This window comes from Myotis myotis, unplaced genomic scaffold, assembly GCF_014108235.1.
Source record: "Myotis myotis isolate mMyoMyo1 unplaced genomic scaffold, mMyoMyo1.p scaffold_m19_p_2, whole genome shotgun sequence".
Taxonomy (NCBI): domain Eukaryota; kingdom Metazoa; phylum Chordata; class Mammalia; order Chiroptera; family Vespertilionidae; genus Myotis; species Myotis myotis.
Genome location: NW_023416324.1, coordinates 67279310 through 67299177, shown reverse-complemented (window position 1 = coordinate 67299177; position 19868 = coordinate 67279310). Strand labels below are relative to the sequence as shown.

The 19868-nt window shown below is 37.4% G+C and overlaps 1 protein-coding gene across 3 annotated transcripts in view; it reads left to right on the top strand.

The window, feature by feature from the left end:
- LOC118676735 (guanylate-binding protein 6-like) overlaps nucleotides 1–19868 on the top strand; it is a 34012-nt gene that overhangs the window by 6701 nt on the left and 7443 nt on the right. For 2 of the 3 annotated variants that reach the window (XM_036351107.1, XM_036351108.1), the window contains 4 exons: nucleotides 5602–5797; nucleotides 9107–9234; nucleotides 10786–10895; nucleotides 11084–11280. In XM_036351107.1, the coding sequence (XP_036207000.1) occupies nucleotides 5608–5797; nucleotides 9107–9234; nucleotides 10786–10895; nucleotides 11084–11280 (625 nt within the window). In that variant the 5' untranslated portion in view covers nucleotides 5602–5607. Of the gene's footprint in view, nucleotides 1–5601; nucleotides 5798–9106; nucleotides 9235–10785; nucleotides 10896–11083; nucleotides 11281–19868 lie in introns of those variants that run through there. The other variant, XM_036351109.1, reaches the window with a different exon arrangement.

Sequence of the window (19868 nt, the reverse complement as noted above, 5' to 3'; positions counted from 1 at the left end):
GTTCAAATTTTTGCTCCATTTTCTTTCCACCTTCTATAAACTAGCAATAGAAAAGCGGGAGTAGGGAGGGAGCAAGGAGGAGTGAGAAACAACTGGGAGCTTCATCTTTGACACACCGGCCTGAGGAGCTGAGGGGCAGAAATGCTAATCCTTCAACATTCCTTTGCATGCAACTTGATCTTGAGCTTAAACCTCTCAATTTCTGATTGAAAATGGTCCCTGAGGAATAGGGAGGTAAGGGCCTCTGTAGCCAGACAGTCTGGACTGCAGGGTTAGTTGTTGGCTTTGGTTCGTAGGACAGGCTGGACTGCAGGGTTCAGTTGCTGGCTTTCTTCTGGGGAAGCTCAGCTTCCCCCTTTGGAGCAGTGGTCGCTATAAAGTGACAGCCTCGTAGGATGTCACATAACCAGGACAGCAGCAAGTGAAGAGATAAGAGATTATTCTTCTCCTGGCTGTTTAATGGGATGGGGTGGGGGTGGTGGAGGCAGTTTTTTCATCCATGTTCCTCATTATAATTTGCATTAGAATGGATTTATCACTGGTTCTCAATCTCAACTCCACATAGATTAGATTCACCTCCTATACTCTCTCTTTTTGCATCAAGAGCAGACTGACTCAGAGACTCTGGCTGCCTTCATTTATTGGAGAGGAAAATAATAAAGAAGAACCCAAAACAAATGGGCTGCCTATGGATTACAGCCTCATCCCCATCCCCAGTCTCATCTTTAAAAGTTGGAAACCAGATATTGGCTGTAAATCACTGCTCAGGTCCAAGCTTGCTTTGGACTCCAGGGGCAGCTTCTTTGTTGGTACATCCTGAAAATTGGGCAGGAGCAACTCAGTACTTCCTGGAAAATAAGTAGTTCTTTCCTTCTCCCTAATGAAATTCTATGGCAGATATTTCCAGGAGTTATGCAGACCTACCCAACAGCAGCTTGGTTCTGAGTCATTCACATGGATACATTTGAACTTTTACATGGAGAGTGCAGATAACTGAGAGGTTTTCTTGTTATTTTTCATTGACATTTTTTTATTAATATATACTTTTTATTGGCCCTTAATATATATCTATTTCTTTATTTTGATGCACAAATCAATCTCCCAGTGACTCAATTTCCCCACATGGGATGAATTTTGAACTTTGTGGGCAAAAGGATTTTAATGACTTCTTAAAAAGGAGAAAAATCAAAAGCTGTTTCCCTTCTGAAACCTAAATTCCTCAGTCCCTTTAGTATTATAAATGGTTCTATAGATATTACATTTCATTGATCTGTCATATGTCAAGTTGAATTGTCAATTTAAAAACTCAGATTTTGATGAATACTTGCCATACTTATTACAATTTTTATAGCTGCTCTCAACAACTAGGACCATGAGACACAAGAGATGCATGAAGTCTTTGGCTTAACAATTAAATTCATGGCTGTGTCCCTAGGTCATTCCAGTGCCAGGTCCTTCCTCAGCATCATAAGCCTCACTATTCTCTTAAGAACTGGTTAAGCCTTAGGTTTTAGGACACTGATGAGGTGATGGCTTTGCTTCTCACTGATGATGACCCTACTTTGGATAGAGCCTCTCTACAGCACGATAGACGTGGCTGTCCAGTGACAGCAATAACATTCAATCTGAGATCCTCACCAAATTGGGAGCACTTTGGCCCTTTCAGGGATTGTAAGGGCAAAACCAAAAAGGAGGAATTTTTTATTGCAAAATTTTTATGAAATTTTTTAGCCTATGCTTACTGTGCCATGAATGTGACAGGAAAGAACAACTAAACTTAGCCTGCCAAAGTATAGCCTAGATATGAAAACCTTATTCCCAGAGAAGCACAAGGTGGTAATTATCACTGTTATGTTTGGAATGGTGATTTGGGACCACCCAGGAGAAGCTGTTGATATTAGCAGTCCCTTTTGGTTACTCATTTTGTGTCTCTTTCCTTACAGTTTCCCTGAAAAATAATTAATGGTGAAATTTATACCAGGACCAAATTGTGGGCTCAGAAGCCATCAGGGTGTAGATGGATTTTTTAAGGGAAAGGGGCAAGCATTTACAGTTACCCGAGTTGTGCTTCAGTAAGAACACTTTCCTTTTGTCAGTCTGTGGCTTAGACAAGAGACTCCCCACACCCTCTTTGGGTCCCTGAGCTATTCACATGAAGGTGATCAAGGAAAAATCCTGTATTGGGGATAGCTGAGATTCTCTTAGGTCCTTTCTCTGCCCATTTGTTTCATGACAGCAGCACCAGCAGAATAAATATCTTGATAAAGGTAAATACAAGGCCAATTATAACTGATAGTGTTATTGTAACAACAGTCTGTCACTCCATTTTTTGTTTTTAACTATATTTAAGAGGTCAACAACTAAAAACCATAAAAATGGCTTAAATGAGAAAGTATTTGTATGTTATTGACGTTGAACTGGTTTAAATTTAAATTAGGGTGTGATCATTTTAAGATGTTAAATATAATTACCATGGTAACCGAAAATATAATAGCTATAAGATATACACAAAAGGAAATGAATGGAGCATTAAAATCTTTTAGTACAAAAAATTCAACTGGACATGAAAGAGGGATAAAAAACTATAAGGCATATAGAAAACAAATAGCAAAATGATAGAAGTAATTCCTCTTTATAAGTAACTAGAGGCCTGGTGCATGAAATTTGTACACTTGGGCGGGGGAGCATCCCTCAGCCCCGCCTGTGCCTTCTTGCAGTCTGGGATCCCTCGGGGAGTGGGCCTAAGCCATCAGTCGGACATCCTTAGCGCTACCATGGAGGCGGGAGAAGCTTCCGCCACCACCACTGCTCTTGCCAGCTGTGAGCCTGGCTCTGTGTTAAGTGTCTGTCCCCTGGTGGTCAGTGCACATCATTCTGCCATTCAGTTGATTTGCATATTAGCCTTTTATTATATAGGATTACTCTACATGTAAATGAATTAAAGTCTACCATCAAGAGGTAGAAATTGGCAGAATTTATTTTAAAACAAACATGTTAAAACTACATGGTGTCTACAAGAGACTTACTTTATATTCAAAAACACAAATAGTCTGAAAGTGAAATGGTGGAAAAGATGTTTCATGAAAACAGTTACAAAAGGAAAGCATGGGTGGATATATGAATATCAGACAAACTAGACTTTAAAAGTCAGAAAAGTTACAAAAAGCATAGAAAGACATTATATATTAAGAAGAGGTTCAATATAGAAAGAAGTATAGTAAGTGTAAGCATTTACGCACCTAATAACAGAAATTCAAAACATACAAGGCAAAAATTGAATAGACATGAAAATAAACAGTACTATTAAAATAGTTGGAGGTTTCAATATCTCACTTTCAATGATGGATAGAAAAATCAGGCAGAAGTTAATTAAAGAAATAGAGGAGTTGAACAATGCAATAAACCACTTAGGTCTAACAGAGCTTCTATAAATAACAGCAGAATACACATTCATCTCAAGAGCACATAGGACATTTTCCAGAATAGAACACATGTTAACCAAGAATTAAGTCTTAATAAATATAAAAAGATAGATACCATACAGAATACTTTCCCTGATTAAAATGGATATAGTTAGAAATCAGTAACAGAAGTAAAACTGGAAAGTTAACTAATTTGTGGAAATAGACAACACACTCATACAACCAATAGATCAAAGAAAATCACTTGAGAAATTGAAAAATATTTAGAGACAAATAATAATGATAACACAACATACCAAAACTTATGGGATACAGTGAAAGCAGTACTAAAGGGGAGGGGGAAGTTAAAGGTGTAAATATTTACATTAAAAAAAGAAAAAAATCTCAAATAAAAAAATCTAACTTTTTTTTCTAATCTAAAGAACTAGAAAAAGGAGAACAAACTGAACAGAAGGAAGTAAATAATGAAGATTAGAGTAGAGAATAGAAAGACAATAGAGAAAATCAATAAAACCAAAAGCTGGTTATTTGAAGTGATCAATCAATTGACAAACCTTTAGGTAGCTTGATTAAAAAAAAAGAGGGAAGGCACTAATATTGAAATGAGAAAGTTATTTACATAGACTCTTTTCCATAGGATAATCCCAGAAAAGAGATTACTACCAATTCTGTAGGAAACAGATAAAAGAGAGCACTATAAACAGCAGCACACCAACAAATTAGATAACTTAGATGAAATGGACAAATTCCTAGGAAAACAAAATCTGCAAAGGCGAAATCACAAAGAAAATTATTTTCGACCTACAGTCGGTAAGGATATTTAATTAGTAATAAAAAATGTCCTGACCAAAAAAACCCCAAAACAAAACAAAACAAAAAAAACACCCAATGCTTTACTGTTGATTCCTACCAAGCATTGAAGAACTAACACCAATTCTCAAACAATTAAAAACAATTGAAGAGGAGGAAATTCTTCCTCACTCATTCTATGAGGTTAATATTATACTGATACCAAAAATACATAATGAGACTACCAGAAAGGAAACCTATTGACCAATGTCCCTGATGAATATCAATGCAAAAATCTTCAATAAAATACCAGCAAACCAAATTTAGTAGCACATTAAACGAATTATACTCTATGACCCTTCATGACCAAGTGGTGTTTATTCTTAATAAATGTAGTATAGACTAAATTAATAGAATAAGGGGGGAGCACATGATTTTCTCTAGCTATGCAGAAAAAAACATTTGACAAAAGTCAACACTCTTTCACCCAGCAAAGTAGGAATTGAAGAAAACTACCTCCATGTAAAAAAGCCATATATGAGAAACCCACAGCACACATCATAATGGTGAAAGATTGAAAGATTTTTCTCTACAATCAGGAAATAGACATGAATGCCTGCTTTCACCACTTTCATTTCGACACTGTACTGAAAATTTTAGCCAGAGCATTTGGCAAGAAAAAGAAAGGCATCCAAATTGGAAAGGAAGAAGTAAAATTATTTCTGTTCACAGATGATATGATTATATGTGTAGAAAACTAAAGATTCCACACACAAAAACGTTAAAAGTAATAAATTTAGCAAAGTAGCAGGATACATAGTCAACATGCAAACATTAGTTGCATTTCTATATACTAACTATGAACAGACTTAAAAGGAAATTAAGAAAACAATTTCTAGGAGTATATGGAATACTCAATGTTGTTAAGAAAGATTCTCCCAGATTAGTGATTGCAAAGCATGGTATAGTGACATAGACTCTCTTGGTTTCAAATCCAGGACCTACCACTTGTTCACATATAAATTTGAGCATATCCCTCAGTCTTTCTGAACTGTATTGATTACATATGCAAAGTGGATATAATAAGTCCAAATTTGCAAGGTTTATATAATGAGCAGTGAGGTCAGCTTTGTAATGCATCTGTCACAGAGCTCAGCAATGAATGAGAATCATTGCTTGAATTTTATTTTTATTATGGAAGTAAAACTTTGGAGGCTGATAGTATCTACTGTTTCATCACTACCATCAAATGCTATCCTACATTTTGTGCCATAGAAAAGTACAGAGGTCCCACCGGCCCTCTGCTGATGCACACAGACTTTGATTAACCTTGAATCAGAGAATGAATTTGTGATGTTATTACTACAGAGAAACTATTTTGGGTTTGCAGGTTGCCATGGCATCTGGACCCATCATGTTGGTCCCCATGTGTTTGGTGGAAAACAAGGATGAGCAGATGTCAGTGAACGAGAAAGCCTTAAAGATTCTTTACAAGATTTCTCAACCAGTGGTGGTTGTGGCCATCGTTGGGCTGTATCGCACAGGAAAATCCTATTTGATGAACTGTCTTGCAAGAGAAAAGTGTGGTAAGTGAAGTCCTGTGACAGAAGCTGTTTGCTTAACTCCAGCTGAATCTCACCTTCTCACTACTTCTCTAGGGTCACAGGAAGGGAGATGCCACATTTCTTATTAGACACATTTTCTAATTCTAGTTCTCACCAGCAAACTTGCAACTTGACCTTTTTCTGTTCCTAATTCTTACTTCTATGTTTCTGCTTCCTATAAAAGGAAAATCTCCCAAACTAGTGCTCTCAGAGACATCTTTTCTAACCCACCAGACACTAAGCTCTTGAAGTTATGTCTGCCACATGAAATTTTGATTTCTATTACTGTGATATTCTTATTAACTAACCAACATGCTTGAATATCTGTCATCTTAAAATTTCTCTCTGGACTCCATATCTCATTATGACTACCACCTCCTTTTTTCTTTTTACTCCTCTTCAGGCTAAAATATTTTGTCTGTCTTAATTTCCTTTCCCGATTCTACTCTTCCCACCTCTCTTTTCAATTGACTTCTCACTGTTTTTAACCCTAACAGTCCACTGAATGCTCTTATTATATTTACCAATGAACTTCATTTTGTACGATCAATGGATGTTTCTTTGGATCCATCTTAGTTCCCTGTCTGACACCTTATCTCATAGTTGATATCTCTCTGCTCCTTGAAATTCTTTCTTTACTCGGCTTCTGTGGCACCACAGTCTTTTGGGTTTCTTTTTATCCCTGTGTCTAGTTCTCTTCAATCTCTTTACTGGTCTCCAACTTTTCATCCACTCATCTGAATCGTAGGTCCCTCCAGGACTTGGCCCTGAGATCTTTTCTCTCCTCTGTTTATATTTTCTCAGTTTGATCTCATCCAATCTCTGGACTTTAAATGCCACTTTTATTCTCATATCTCTGCAATGGATATTTCTTGCCTCAATATCTCTTCTGACATTCAGACTCGTTAATCAATAACTAACTTGTTCTTTTTGAAAGTTTTCCACTTAAAGTTATGTTCACAATAAAAGTCTAGATCAATCCCCACTTTGAAACCCAAATGAAATCAAACCAAACAAAGCAAAGTGACAGCACACTTTCTGCTTTCTCAATCATTTTCTTCCCAGTAGTGTACCAACCTCTAGTTTCAAGCCTCTAACTTGATAGCCCTCACTTAGCTTATCTCCCACATCCAATTCATACATTCCCCTCTTGGTACTCTTACTAAATATTTCTCAAATCTGTTTTTCTATTTTTATCTTACTATTTTCATTTGTTTTTAATCCTCACTGGAATACAGGCTCAGTGATTTTAGAGACAGGGGAAAGGATAGAGGTGGGGAGGGAGGGAAGGAGAGAGAGAGAGAGAGAGAGAGAGAGAGAGAGAGAGAGAGAGAGAGAGATCCATTGCCTTCCAGTGCTTGCTCCAATGGGGGGATCTAACCCACAACATAGGTATGTATGTGCCCTGACCAAGAATTGAACCCACAACTCTTAGGTGTATAGGATGACACTCCAACCAACTGAGCCACACCGACCAGGACTATTTTAAGATTTTTATTTATGAGGCTAAGTCAGTCTAATCTTTTGCCTGAAATCCTTTCTTTTTTTTCTGAAGTGTCCTTTTTCTACTTTGACCCTCTCTAATAAATTATCTTCAAAGCAGCCAAGCAAAGTTTGGTCTAGCTGCTTTTAATGCCTGCCATAAGCTTGCATTATTCTTACATAAAATCCATACTCCTCAGAGGCCCACTGTGACCTAGTCTTTCCAGTACCTTATACATTTTCTCCATCACTGGTTATGATACAACCATACCAGCCTCCTTGTTGCCCTTGAAAATTGCAAGCCCTTTCCTATCTCCAGTTCATTGAACCTGTGGTTCACTCTGCTTGCAATACTTGCTTCTTCTTTACCCAGCTGGCTCCTTTTATTCAAGGCTCTGAACAAATGTCCCAGTTATCAAAGAAGTCTTCCCTGCCCATCCTGTATCATGTTGCCTCTCCATTTAAATTGAACACAATATGAACATATTTTATATAATTATATATTTACTTGTTTTTCTTTTTATATTAAAATTAAAATCAGTAGAGGAAAAAACCTTACCTGGAGTCTTTGCTACAAATTTGCGGTAACAAGTATAGTATGTAGAACATAGTAAGCACACAGTAAGTGCTTCTTTAATTGAGTAAGAGAAACATAAATCAGAATGTTTATCTTTTAGGTCACTGCTATTTTTATATGACTTTAGCTAGCCTTCATAAAAATTCTGATTAGAGCACTGTGCCTTGGTGTTGCAGAATATCTTGTAGACTAGCATATCCAAATACTAAAAAGCCCATGAATATGGTTTACTGTAAAGAGAATCTGACCCTGGGAATATAAAATAAGTCATAAGAAAAATAGAGGACAACATACTGAGATCCATGGGCAGAAAATGAGAATATAGAAACAGCATCAACCACACATCAACATCTTTTCTATTCTGGTTCAATGTGGGGCTCTCAGAAGTTCTGTTTTCCCTCAAAATAGAAAAAAAATCAGAATAAATGTGATGTGATAATGTTTCTCTTAAAGAATGTTTTAATTGTTGCTGGGATTCCTTGAATTAGTTGTGATTCATAGCATCTTCAAAACAAGTAAAAGGTGAGATGCAGCCACAGTCCTTTATGAGGGCTTATAAAGTATGCTTATTAATTATTTATTTATTTGTTATTTATTTATTTTCTGTCCCTGTCTCTCCATAGTCCCATCCATTAAGACCAGATTTCACGTGCCTGGCTCATAAACTGATTATAAGTTACCAGGGTCTTAGCCTTCATTGGCTATAAGACTCGTAAGAGAAGGTGTTTCTGTATCTTTTAGCCACTGCGGTATCTCCTGAGCCTTGAACATACGCCCAATGCCAAGAACATAATGGGTGCTTAATAAATAATATTAAATAAATTGCCCTGTTCATTCCTCAGACTATTGAAAGGTCTTGATATAATTACAGTACATTCAACTCACTTCTTTAGGGAGTCATGATTGTTGAATGGATAAAAACCAAAGCTTTCTTATATGTAGCATACTCCTTTTCTCATCCAATGTGTGGGTAGGGCCACATAGACATGAACAAGGATATATTTATGTTGCAAAATTGAATTAGCAGTCTGAATAAACCAAACTTATGTGAAAAAGTATTACTGCTAGTGAAAGTATGCATAGATGGTATACAAATGTGGACACCCTTGAAATAGAGAAAGCACTGTATTGTATCTTAGGGCATTTATAACCCTGTATGTCTCATTTTGTGGCCCATGGGCTTCTTGGACTCTCTGTTGTCACTCTGTGTTGCATTTGCCATTCCCTTGCAGGTTTCCCTCTTGGCTCCACGGTGCAGTCGGAAACCAAAGGCATCTGGATGTGGTGTGTGCCCCACCCCTCCAAGCCCAACCACACCCTAGTCCTTCTGGACACTGAAGGCCTGGGTGATGTGGCAAAAGTAAGGCAGGGTCACAAACAGATCCTTTTTATTCTGTATTTTCTTCTTATCTTTTCATGATCCTTTGTAATTTTTTTTTTAATATATATTTTATTGATTTTTTACAGAGAGGAAGGGAGAGAAATAGAAACATCGATGAGAGAGAAACATCGATCAGCTGCCTCCTGCACACTCCCCACTGGGGATGTGCCCGCAACCCAGGAACATGCCCTTGACCGGAATCGAACCTGGGACCTTTCAGTCCGCAAGCCGACGCTCTATCCACTGAGCCAAACCGGTTTCGGCGATCCTTTGTAATTTAACTGTGGTGATCTATTCTTGAAATGCTGAAATCTAACTATATTGAACGAGGCAGACTTTGGCCTCTTTGAAACTCATTTCTGGGTTAAATAAAATAATGTGGTATATTAGATAAGATCTTTTATTTCTGAGCACTGAAGTAAATAGTTTTACCCTTTGTAATAAGCCTTTATTGAGAAACTGAATTCAAGGGTCTTGAGCTGAATTATACATTGTTTATACTACAACTAATTGCTGGCTTCTGCAATAATTTAGTCAACCAAAAATTTTTGGCTGTCTTCAAGGCTCTTCATTATTCTTCACAGGAGTTTGCTTTTGAGCTTTATCTTCTCTACCTACCTTCTGCTCTGTGCCACTCAGAACAATAACTATACTTATTGCATTCTAACTCTCATTTTGCTTCTGCAGATCTTTCTACTTGCAGGCTTGTTTCATTTCTTCAAGTCAAGATTTTATAAATCCTTTAACATCCAGCACAAAATTTTTAGGGATGTTTCATATTATAAACCCACTCTTTCTCTAACTCCAGTATATTTTGTTCCTTTTTGACTGATCCATCATTTAAAAATATATATATATATTTTTATTGATTTCAGAGAGGAAGGGAGAGGGAGAGAGATAGAAACATCAATAATGAGAGAGAATCATTGATTGGCTGCTTTTTTATTTTATATAATGGCTGTTGTTTTTACTAACATTCACTATTACTGTGTAACCTTTACATTATATTGTTGTCATCTTCATTGCATTTGTTTTTAAATGTTTGTAAATACCATGAAATAGTTATCTCAAGTGTAACAATTATATTCACCTTTGCTTCCCTATAACTAAGAAAAATATATAACATTTAGTGGTAGTTCATAAATATTTAATTTACTTGGTTTTATTTTGAGAGTTCAATTGTGACTAGCATAGTAGTTATTTTACAGTTCACTTTTTGTTAAATGAACATGTGGTGTAACTTTGAACTATGAATTGTTCAAAATTATCGTGTTTACTCCCACTTAGAAACAAAGAACACTTGAAGGAAAGCATAATTAGAATTCTTTTATAGGTGAGGAAAATGAGATCACAAGAAATGTCAATGTAATTGCCAAAGCTGAGATTTGCCTTTAATTCTGATTTCAAGGTTTTTTCTTTGTACCAAACACACTATGATCTGAAATAATAAATTAAAAATGATTAAACAAATAACTGAATGAGTTTCTGAAAATAACACTCCTAAATGTTTTTTTCTAACATGTTTTCTAGGGTGATCCTAAGAATGACTCATGGATCTTTGCCCTGGCTGTGCTTCTGAGTAGCACTTTCATCTATAACAGCATGAGCACTATCAACAATGATGCCTTAGAGAAACTCCAGTATCCTTCCCAGTTTTATTGAGATATCGATGGGAATGGAGACAAAGCTGAATTCTCTTTCCCTGCGGCTGAGTGGCCTTTGGTGGAGCAGAGGGAACCCAGGGCAAAAGACAATGTTTATAATAATTTTTTTGAGGAAAGTGTAAGAATTGTGGGTAGAAAGTTCCTTTTCCTTAGCCAGGTCCTAGTTATGTGACAGAGTTGACAGAACTCATCAGGGCAAAGTCTTATCCTAGACACGGTGGAGTAGAAGATGCCACAGAGTTTGTGAGTTTCTTTCCAGACTTTATCTGGGTCGTACGGGATTTCACCCTAGAGCTGAAGTTAAATGGTCACCCTATCACAGAAGATGAGTACCTGGAGAATTCCTTGAAGCTGATTCCAGGTAACAGGTTGGCTGGGCAGTGGATGGTCCAATACAGGGAGAGGGGGTGTATTAAACATTGTCTATTATTTCTAATATTTGCATTTGTATTTTAAGATTAGACCGAGCCCCATAGAATTGGTTTTTGGAACCTAGGTTGCTATTTGTTGGTAAGATCTAGTAACTACATAGTTAAGCTCACCCAAGAAGACAGGGGCTTAATGTAGAGTGAAAATTATTCAAAACTAAATTTCACCTAAGATAATTTATACCTTAACATTAAAATATAATGGATGCTAAAACTTTCCAAAGACCAGACACTTTTGTTCTTTATTATGCTTCTCCCTTTTTTTTTGTTGATGAAAGCAATGACCTATATAATTGTTAGCCATCAAATCACACTGAAGTACATATTTCACTCAGTTCTTACTTTTCTCAAGGAGAAACATAAATATCTGGTGCGAGAATAGTTGGATCTTGCACAAAAAAATTTACAGCCTAAATAGACCTGATGATCTACTATCAATGCATATGTTTTCATTATATCTCTCACTTTTTTTTTTTTTGTAAATTGGGGTATAATTGACATACTACGTGGGTAGAATTTTTACCTGCACTATCCAAGTGCAGGGGGAATATAAACAATGGCACTCCTGGCTCCTTCGTCATGATTGGTTCTTTTAGATTTTGGGAGGCTCATATGTTTCCCCTATCTTCTCTGTATGGTCTCTCTCTCTTCTTTGTCGCGCAGAAGCTCTTCAGTTGTCTCTCAGGAGGAATTGCTCTAAATATAGGTGCACATTTAGTGTGTTCACGCACCTGCATCTTTTTCTAGTTTCTTGAGGTGTAAAGTAAAGTTGTTTATTTGAGATTTTCTTGTTTCTTGTGGTAGACATCACTATGAACTTCTCTCTTAGAACTGCATTTGCTGACTCCCATATTTTGGCCAGTTGTATTTCCATTTTCATTTGTGGTAAGGTATTTCCTTATTTCTCTTTTGACTTCTTCATTGACCCATTGGTGGTTTAGAAGCATGTTGTTTAATATCCACATATTAGTGAAATTTTTAGTTTTCTTCTTGTAATTGAAATTTTTTGTTGTTTTCTACCATTGTGGTCAGAAAAGATGCTTGATATGAATTCAATCTTTCTAAATTTGTTAAGACTTGTTTTGTGACCTAACCTATGATAGATCCTAGAGAAGTCATGTGTGCTTGAGAACAACGAGCATTCTGATAATTTTGGGTAAAATGTTCTGTTTATACCAGTTAAGTCCTTCTGATTTAATGTGTCATTTAGGTGATTGTTTTTGTATTAATTTACTGTCTCCATGAGCTACTTATTGATATAAGTGGGACATTAACATCCCTTACTACTATTGTATCGCTGCCTAGTTCCCCCTAGGTCTGTTCATGATTGCTTTATATATTTAAATAGGGATATATATTCTCTGTTCTAAGTGCATAAATAACTACAAATGTATATCCTCGTGTTGGATTTATGCCATTATATAATGTCTGCCTTTTTTTGGTTTCTTATTATATTTGTCTTAAAGTCTTTTTGTTTAATATCAGTCTCACTACTTTAGATTCCTTTTAGTTTCCAATTGCATGGAATATCTTTTATCATTTCTTCACTTTCAGTCTATCATGTCCTTACATCTGAAGTGCGTCTCTTGTAGGCAGTATATAGATGGGTCATATTTTTTTTTAAATATATTTTCTTGATTTTTAAAAAAATATATTTTATTGATTTTTCAGAGAGGAAGGGAGAGGGATAGAGAGCTAGAAACATCGATGAGAGAGAAACATCGATCAGCTGCCTTTTGCACACCCCCCACTGGGGATATGCCCGCAACCAGGGTACATGCCCTTGACCGGAATCGAACCTGGGACTTCAGTCCACAGGCCGACGCTCTGTCCACTGAGCCAAACCTGTCAGGGCTATTTTATTGATTTTTTACAGAGAGGAAGGGAGAGGGATAGAGAGTTAGAAACATTCTTGAGAAAGAAACATCAATCAGCTGCCTCCTGCACACCCCCTACTGGGGATGTGCCTGCAACCAAGGTACTTGCCCTTGACCAGAATTGAACCTGGGACCCTTCAGTCCTCAGGCTGACGTTCTATCCACTGAGCCAAACCTGTTAAGGCAAGTCTCATTTTTTAAAAAATTCATTTAACCTCTCTATGCTTTTTTGACAAATTAGTTCATTTACATATAAAGTAATTATTGATAGGTATGTACTTATTGAATTTGTTAATTGTTTTCTGGCCATATTGTAGTTCCCCTCTTCCTTTCTTCTTTTCTTGCTACCTCTCTTTGTGGTTTGATGACTTCCTTTGTGTATCTCTTATAAGTTCTTGCTTTGTCGGTACCATGAGGTTGATATATAACAGCATATTTATAGCAGTCTATTTTAAGCTGATAACAATTTATGTTTGAAAACATTCTAAACTCTACATTTTTAGTCTCCCCCACCACATTTTGTGTATTTGATGTCACATTTTAAATATTTTTATCTTGGGTATTACATAATTAATTATTGTGGTTATAGTAATTATTATTTATTTGGCCCATCTTTCCTTTTTTTTTTGTTGATGAGTCTGGCTGAAGGTTATCAATTTTGTTTATCTTTTCAAAGAACCAGCTCTTAATTTTATTGATCTCTTACTTTCTTGTTTTGTCTCTATTTTATTTGCATTCTGGCCTTTATTATTTCTTCCCCTTTACTTACTTTGGGTTTTGTTTTTTCTAATGCCTTAAGTGTAAGACATTCCTTTCAAAATAATTGGTTTTTTGAAATTTTCTTGTTTCTTGAGGTGGGCTTGTATAGCTATGAACTTCCCTCATAGAACTTCTTCTGTTGCATCCCATAGATTTTGGAGAGTTATGTTTTCATTCTTACCTGTCTCAAGATAGTTTTTGGTTTTCTGGCTGATTTTCTCTTTAATTTATGGGTTGTTTAATAGCATGTTGACTAGTCTCCGTGTGTGTGTGTGTGTGTGTGTGTGTGTGTGTGTGTTCCATTTCTTGTGGTTTATTTCTATTTATATGGTGTTTTGGTAAGAAAAGATATGTGGTATGATTTTAATCTTCTTAAATATATTGAAACTGTTCTATGGCCTAACATGTAATCTATTGTGAAGATGTTCCATATGTACTTTAAAAAATGTTTATCCTGCACACTTTGTATGAAATGTTATATAAATAACTATTAAATCCATCTTGTTTAATTTTTTGTTTGTTTAAGAACAATGTGTACTTATTGATTTTCTGTATGCATTATCTATTCATTTATTTAAGTGGGTTATTAAAATCCCCTTTTATTATTGTTCTGCTGGCAATCTCTCCTTTTATGTCTATTAATATTTGCTGAATATATTAACATGCCTTTATGTTGGGTATGTAAATATTTGTGAATGTTTTATCTTCTTCTTGGATTGACAGCTTTATCATTTTGTAATGCCCTTCTTTGTTTCTTTTTATAGTCTTTGTTTTAAAGTTTATTTTGTTTTTATCAGTTTTATTACCCCCACTTTAAAAAAAAATTTATTTGCATGGAATATTATGTTCCATCCTTCACTTATAGTCTATATGTGTGTTTTGATCCTAAGTGAATCTTTTGTAGGCAATATTTAGATGGATCATGGTTTTTTTATTCATTTAGCCACACTATGTCTTTTGATTAGAGCATTTAGTTAATTTACATTTAAAGTAATTGTTGATAGGTATGTACTTATTACCATTTTCTTGATTGATTTTTTGGTTGTTTTTGTAGTTCTCTGTTCTTTCCTTTTTTTCTTGGTATCTTCCCCTGTGATGTTTTGCTTCCCTTTAGTGTTATGTTTGGGTTCCTTTCTCTTTATTTTGCATATCTTTTATAGGTTTTTTTGTTACCATGAGGTTCATATACATATGTATTATAAGCTGATAGGTATTTAAGTTTGAAAACTTTAAAAGTACCTTTTTACTCACCCTCCACACTTTGTTTTCAACATAATGTTTTAGATCTTTTTGTTTTGTGTATTCCCTAACTACTTATGTATTTATATTTGATTTTGCTTTGCCTTTTAACCTTCATACTAGCTTTTTAAGTGTCTGATCCACTGCCTTTACTATATACTTGCCTTTATTTATGATATATTTCCTTACCTGTATTTTTAAAATTTATGCTTGTGCTTTAAGTTTTACTTAAAGAAGACCCATGATGAATTCCATTTTGTTTTGTTTTTTTTCTTTTTGGGAAAACTATCTATCCTTCAATCCTGAAGGTTAAACTTAGCACCCTGGAGTATTCTATGTTATAAGTTCTTTCCTTTTAGCAACTTAAACATACACTGTCTCTACCTTCTGGCCTTTAAAATTTCAGTTGAAAAATTGTCTGATGACCTTATAGGGATTCCCTTTTATGATTCTAGTTGTATTCCTCTTTCTGTTTTCAAGATTCTCTTTTAACTTTTGCCATTTAATTGTAATATTTTTTGGTGTGGATCTCTTTGATTCATCTTGCTTGGAACTCTCTGTGCTTCCTGGAACTGGTTGTCTATTTCCTTCCCCAGGTTAGGAAAGGCTTTAGCCATTTACAAAAAGAAAAAAGCTTTCTATCCTTTTCTTTTCTCTCCTTCTGGAATCCCTATAAAGTGAGTGATAGTGCACTTGACATTGTCCCAGAATATTTTTTAAGTATTCTTTATTCTTTGTGATGTTCTGATTGGGTGATTTCCACTATTCTTTCTTCTGGGTACTAATCATTTCTTCTCTATTGTCTAATCTGCTTTTGATCCCCTCTAGTATATTTTGCATTTCAGTTACTATATTCCTCAGCTCTAAATGGTTCTTTATTATTTTTCTAACTCTTTCCTAAAGTTCTAAATGAGTTCCTCTATTCTTCTCCCAAATCCAGTGAGCATCCTTATGACTGTTAATTTTAATTCTTTATCGGGCAAAATACTTATCTCCATTTCATTAGGGATTTTTCCATTTTTCTTTTTTTCTCCTTTTGGAATATATTCCTCTAGCTTCTCCCTTTTGCTTGACTTTCTGTCTTTGCTTCTACAAATTAGATGAAACAGCTATCTCTCCAGTCTTTAAGGAGTGACCTTGTGTAGGAGTGACTTCTGTGTAGATTGTATGAGTTGGATGCTTTGGCAGGTCAGCTGAAGTGGGTCTGTGCAGTGCCTGGGGTTCTCTGGATATCTAGCTGGCTGATGCTTCAGCAGGAGCTGGCTGAGTGATTCAGCATGCAGGGCTTCAGGGGTGCCTGAGGCTACAGCAGATTATGGCTGAGGCAGCTTGAGACATGGGCCTCTGGAGTACTTTAGAGAGCTCGCTGGTAGGGCCTACAGTGGGCACTGGCTAAGGTCATTCTGAGAAGGGGGCTGTTGGTACTCTGGAAAACCAACTGTCAGGGGCTGCAGTGGACATTTGCTGAGGTAACTCTGGCTGCATGACTCTGGATGTGCCTGGGGGGGCGGGGGGAGCGGGGTGCCTAGTCAGGGCTGCAGCAGTGCTGGCTGTGGTAGCCCTGGGGCATGCCCTGTAGGCTTTGCCTGCATGCTAGAGCTCTTGTTTGAGCTCTGCCCTCACTATCTATAAGGAGGGTAATGAAGGGTAACATAAACAATGGTGCTGGCTAGCAACTCTGATCCCAGAGAATTCCCACAGAACCTGGAGAGTTCCTGCAGTTCCCATACATTTGACAGGCATCTAGTCATTAGTAGATTTTTTAAATGTACAGTCTAAGTGCTTTTAAAATCACCTTGTGTTTTTTTCTGTGCCCCAGAGGAGGCATGTCTGCCTATGTGAGCCCCACAATGATATCCTTCCTTACTGCAGGTCTTCCTGTCTGGAAAGGGTTCACATGGATACCACCTTCTCTTTATGATCCCTCTCATTTTGTTGTGCAAAAGTTATTCAATCAGCCCTCATTTCTTCAGGAGGAATTGCTCTATATGTAGGTGTATATTTGTGTGTCCATGTGAGGAGGTGAGTTTAGACTTTTTCTATGCCACCACCTTGAAGCCCTCTCTCGTTCCTTTTGTTGCTCTGATTGGGTGAGTTCCTCTTCCCTGTCGTCAAATTCACTTATTTTTCTTCTGCTTCATCTAGTTTGCTTCTACTGTATTTTTCAGTTTAGATATTATATTTTCAGCTCTATAACTTCTGTTTGGCACTTTTTAATATCTCATGTCTCTTTGTTAAAGTTCTCACAGTTTTATCTATTCTTCTTTCATTTGGTGGGCATCTTTATGACCATTACTTTCAACTTTTTATTGGGTAAATTACTTATCTCCATTTCATTAAGTTTTTTTTCTGAGGTTTTATTTTGATATCACATTTGGAACATATTCCTGTGTTTCCACATCTTGATTGACTCTCTCTGTTGGTTTCTATACTTTAGATGAAACCACCACCTCTCCTGTTCTTGAAGTAGTGGCCTGGTGTAGATGAACCTTATTGTTCAGCCTGCCCTTGCTCTGGCTTTTTTTTCAATCGTTTGTGATTGTGCAAGCAGCTTATTTTTGTTTTTAATGTTCCCATTAGTTTAGGGTGTGACATGACCTGTCAGTGTCCCAAAGAGAAGGCTGCACCTAGATTCAGGTTGATTGGAAGTCAGATCTTCAGGCAGCAGATTTTTTTAAATGCAATCCTAAGGGACTTCAAGCATAAGCCCCCAGGCCACCAGAACCAGATGATCTGTAGGTGTTTGCTGGGCAGTAGTCCCAAAAATTGGGGCTCCAGACAAAAGTCTAAGCTTCTTTCTGGGAGATGCTAATAATCTGTAGCAAGGCAGAGAGACTACAAAGATGGTGTCCCCCAACCTCTGTTCCCTAAAAGTATAGCCTCTAATTGTGTCAAAAATGATTTTTGCTCTTATGTCAAAAGCTCCAGACAAGAAAGTTTTTTTCAAAAATACTGGGTGTGTGTGTTTTAATCTTCTGTCTGTATAGTATCCTGGGCGTGGTGGCCTGCCACAAACTGTCTCTCTGATTTGTACAGTCTCATGGGACACAGGAACACAAGAACCCCTGGCTAATGCGTCTAGGCCAGTGGTCGGCAAACTCATTAGTCAACAGAGCCAAATATCAACAGTAGACTTGCCCAGGCCTAAACCAACCTCAAAACAGACTCGTCCAGGCCTAAAACCGACTTCTGCGCACGGGCCACGAAGTTTCAATCGCAGTGTACACGCGCCCGCACGTGGTATTTTGTGGAAGAGCCACACTCAAGGGGCCAAAGAGCAACATGTGGCTCTCAAGCCGCAGTTTGCCGACCATGGGTCTAGGCAATCAAGGGGTATCCCCTGTGTGGCAATCACAAAAACCAGGGTACAAAATGTAAAAAGTGGGTCATGGAACACATTTAAAAACTCCCTTCCAAGAGATGCTGGTGCTCTGGAGTGTGGCAGAGGAACAATATAATACCTGCCCTCTGACTTCTCTGGAGAGGATTACAGTCAGCCCTCAGATGTTTATTTCATTAGAAACCTGCCCCTCATACTGCAGCTTGAATGTAAGCTACCAGGTCTCTCGCAGAAAGACTCAGCTCCTGGGTCTGTTGTCTTTTGCTGTGCCCTGGAAGTGGTAGTTGTTTAAGGACTCTTTCTCCCTGGGACACACATGTATAAGCCCGCTGGCCACCATTACCAGGAGATACAGAGGTGTCCCCTGGCAGCAACCACAAAAATCAGGACACCAGACAAGGTTATATGATCCTTTCTGGAAGATACCAGTAAGCTAGAATAAGGCAGAGGAAGAATATAAAGATTGTGTCCACCAGCCTCCATTCCTTGAGAGCACCTCCATAGTAAGTGTGCCAAACCAGAAGCTTGGCCCTCAGGCCGAAGTTCCTGGACAAGCAAAGAAGACTCTTCAGAAAGACTAGGGGTGTGTTTCAGTCTATCTCGGCAGTGCCCTTACAGCAGCAGTGTGCCAAGAACTGTCTCTTCAATTATTACAGTGCCCTGGGACCCAGTAACCTAAATCCCCTCACCTCCAAAGCCAGACAATCATGGGGCATCTCCTGGGTGGCAGGCTCAAAAATTGGGTCACAAAGCATAAAAACCAGAACAGCAGAAATGTTTAGGAGCTCTGTCCTGGAGATGATGGTAGTGTGGAGCACAGCAGAGGGAGAATACAAAGATATTGTCCACTGGAAAAAGGAAAAGAAACAAAAAGAGAAAAAATGATGGTACCCATTGGCTTTAGGAAGGTAGAGGGAGAATAGGAAGACGGCATTCACCAGCTTCTATCCCCAGAGAGTATCTCAGCAGCTCCTTTTCCTTCAGACCAATGCTTTAAAGTTTTGCAAATAATTATTTTTCTCTTTTCAAAGAGTTTCTGCACTGAGCCCTGGGGTGGGTGGGTCTGCATGTGAACCCTTTAAGAACTCACCACAGCCCCATGTGTCTTGTGGGTGTGAGCCCTGCTTGTTTTCAAAGCCAGATGTTCTGGGTCTCATCTCAAGTGCTGCTCTTAAACATTGGGGTGCCTGATGTGAGATACAAACCCTTCACTCTTCAGGGAGAAGTTCCAGGTTTAGAGTTCCTTCCAGACCATGGGTCACTGTGCCGGGGGTGGGGCTTATGGTGAGATTGTATCTCAGCTTTT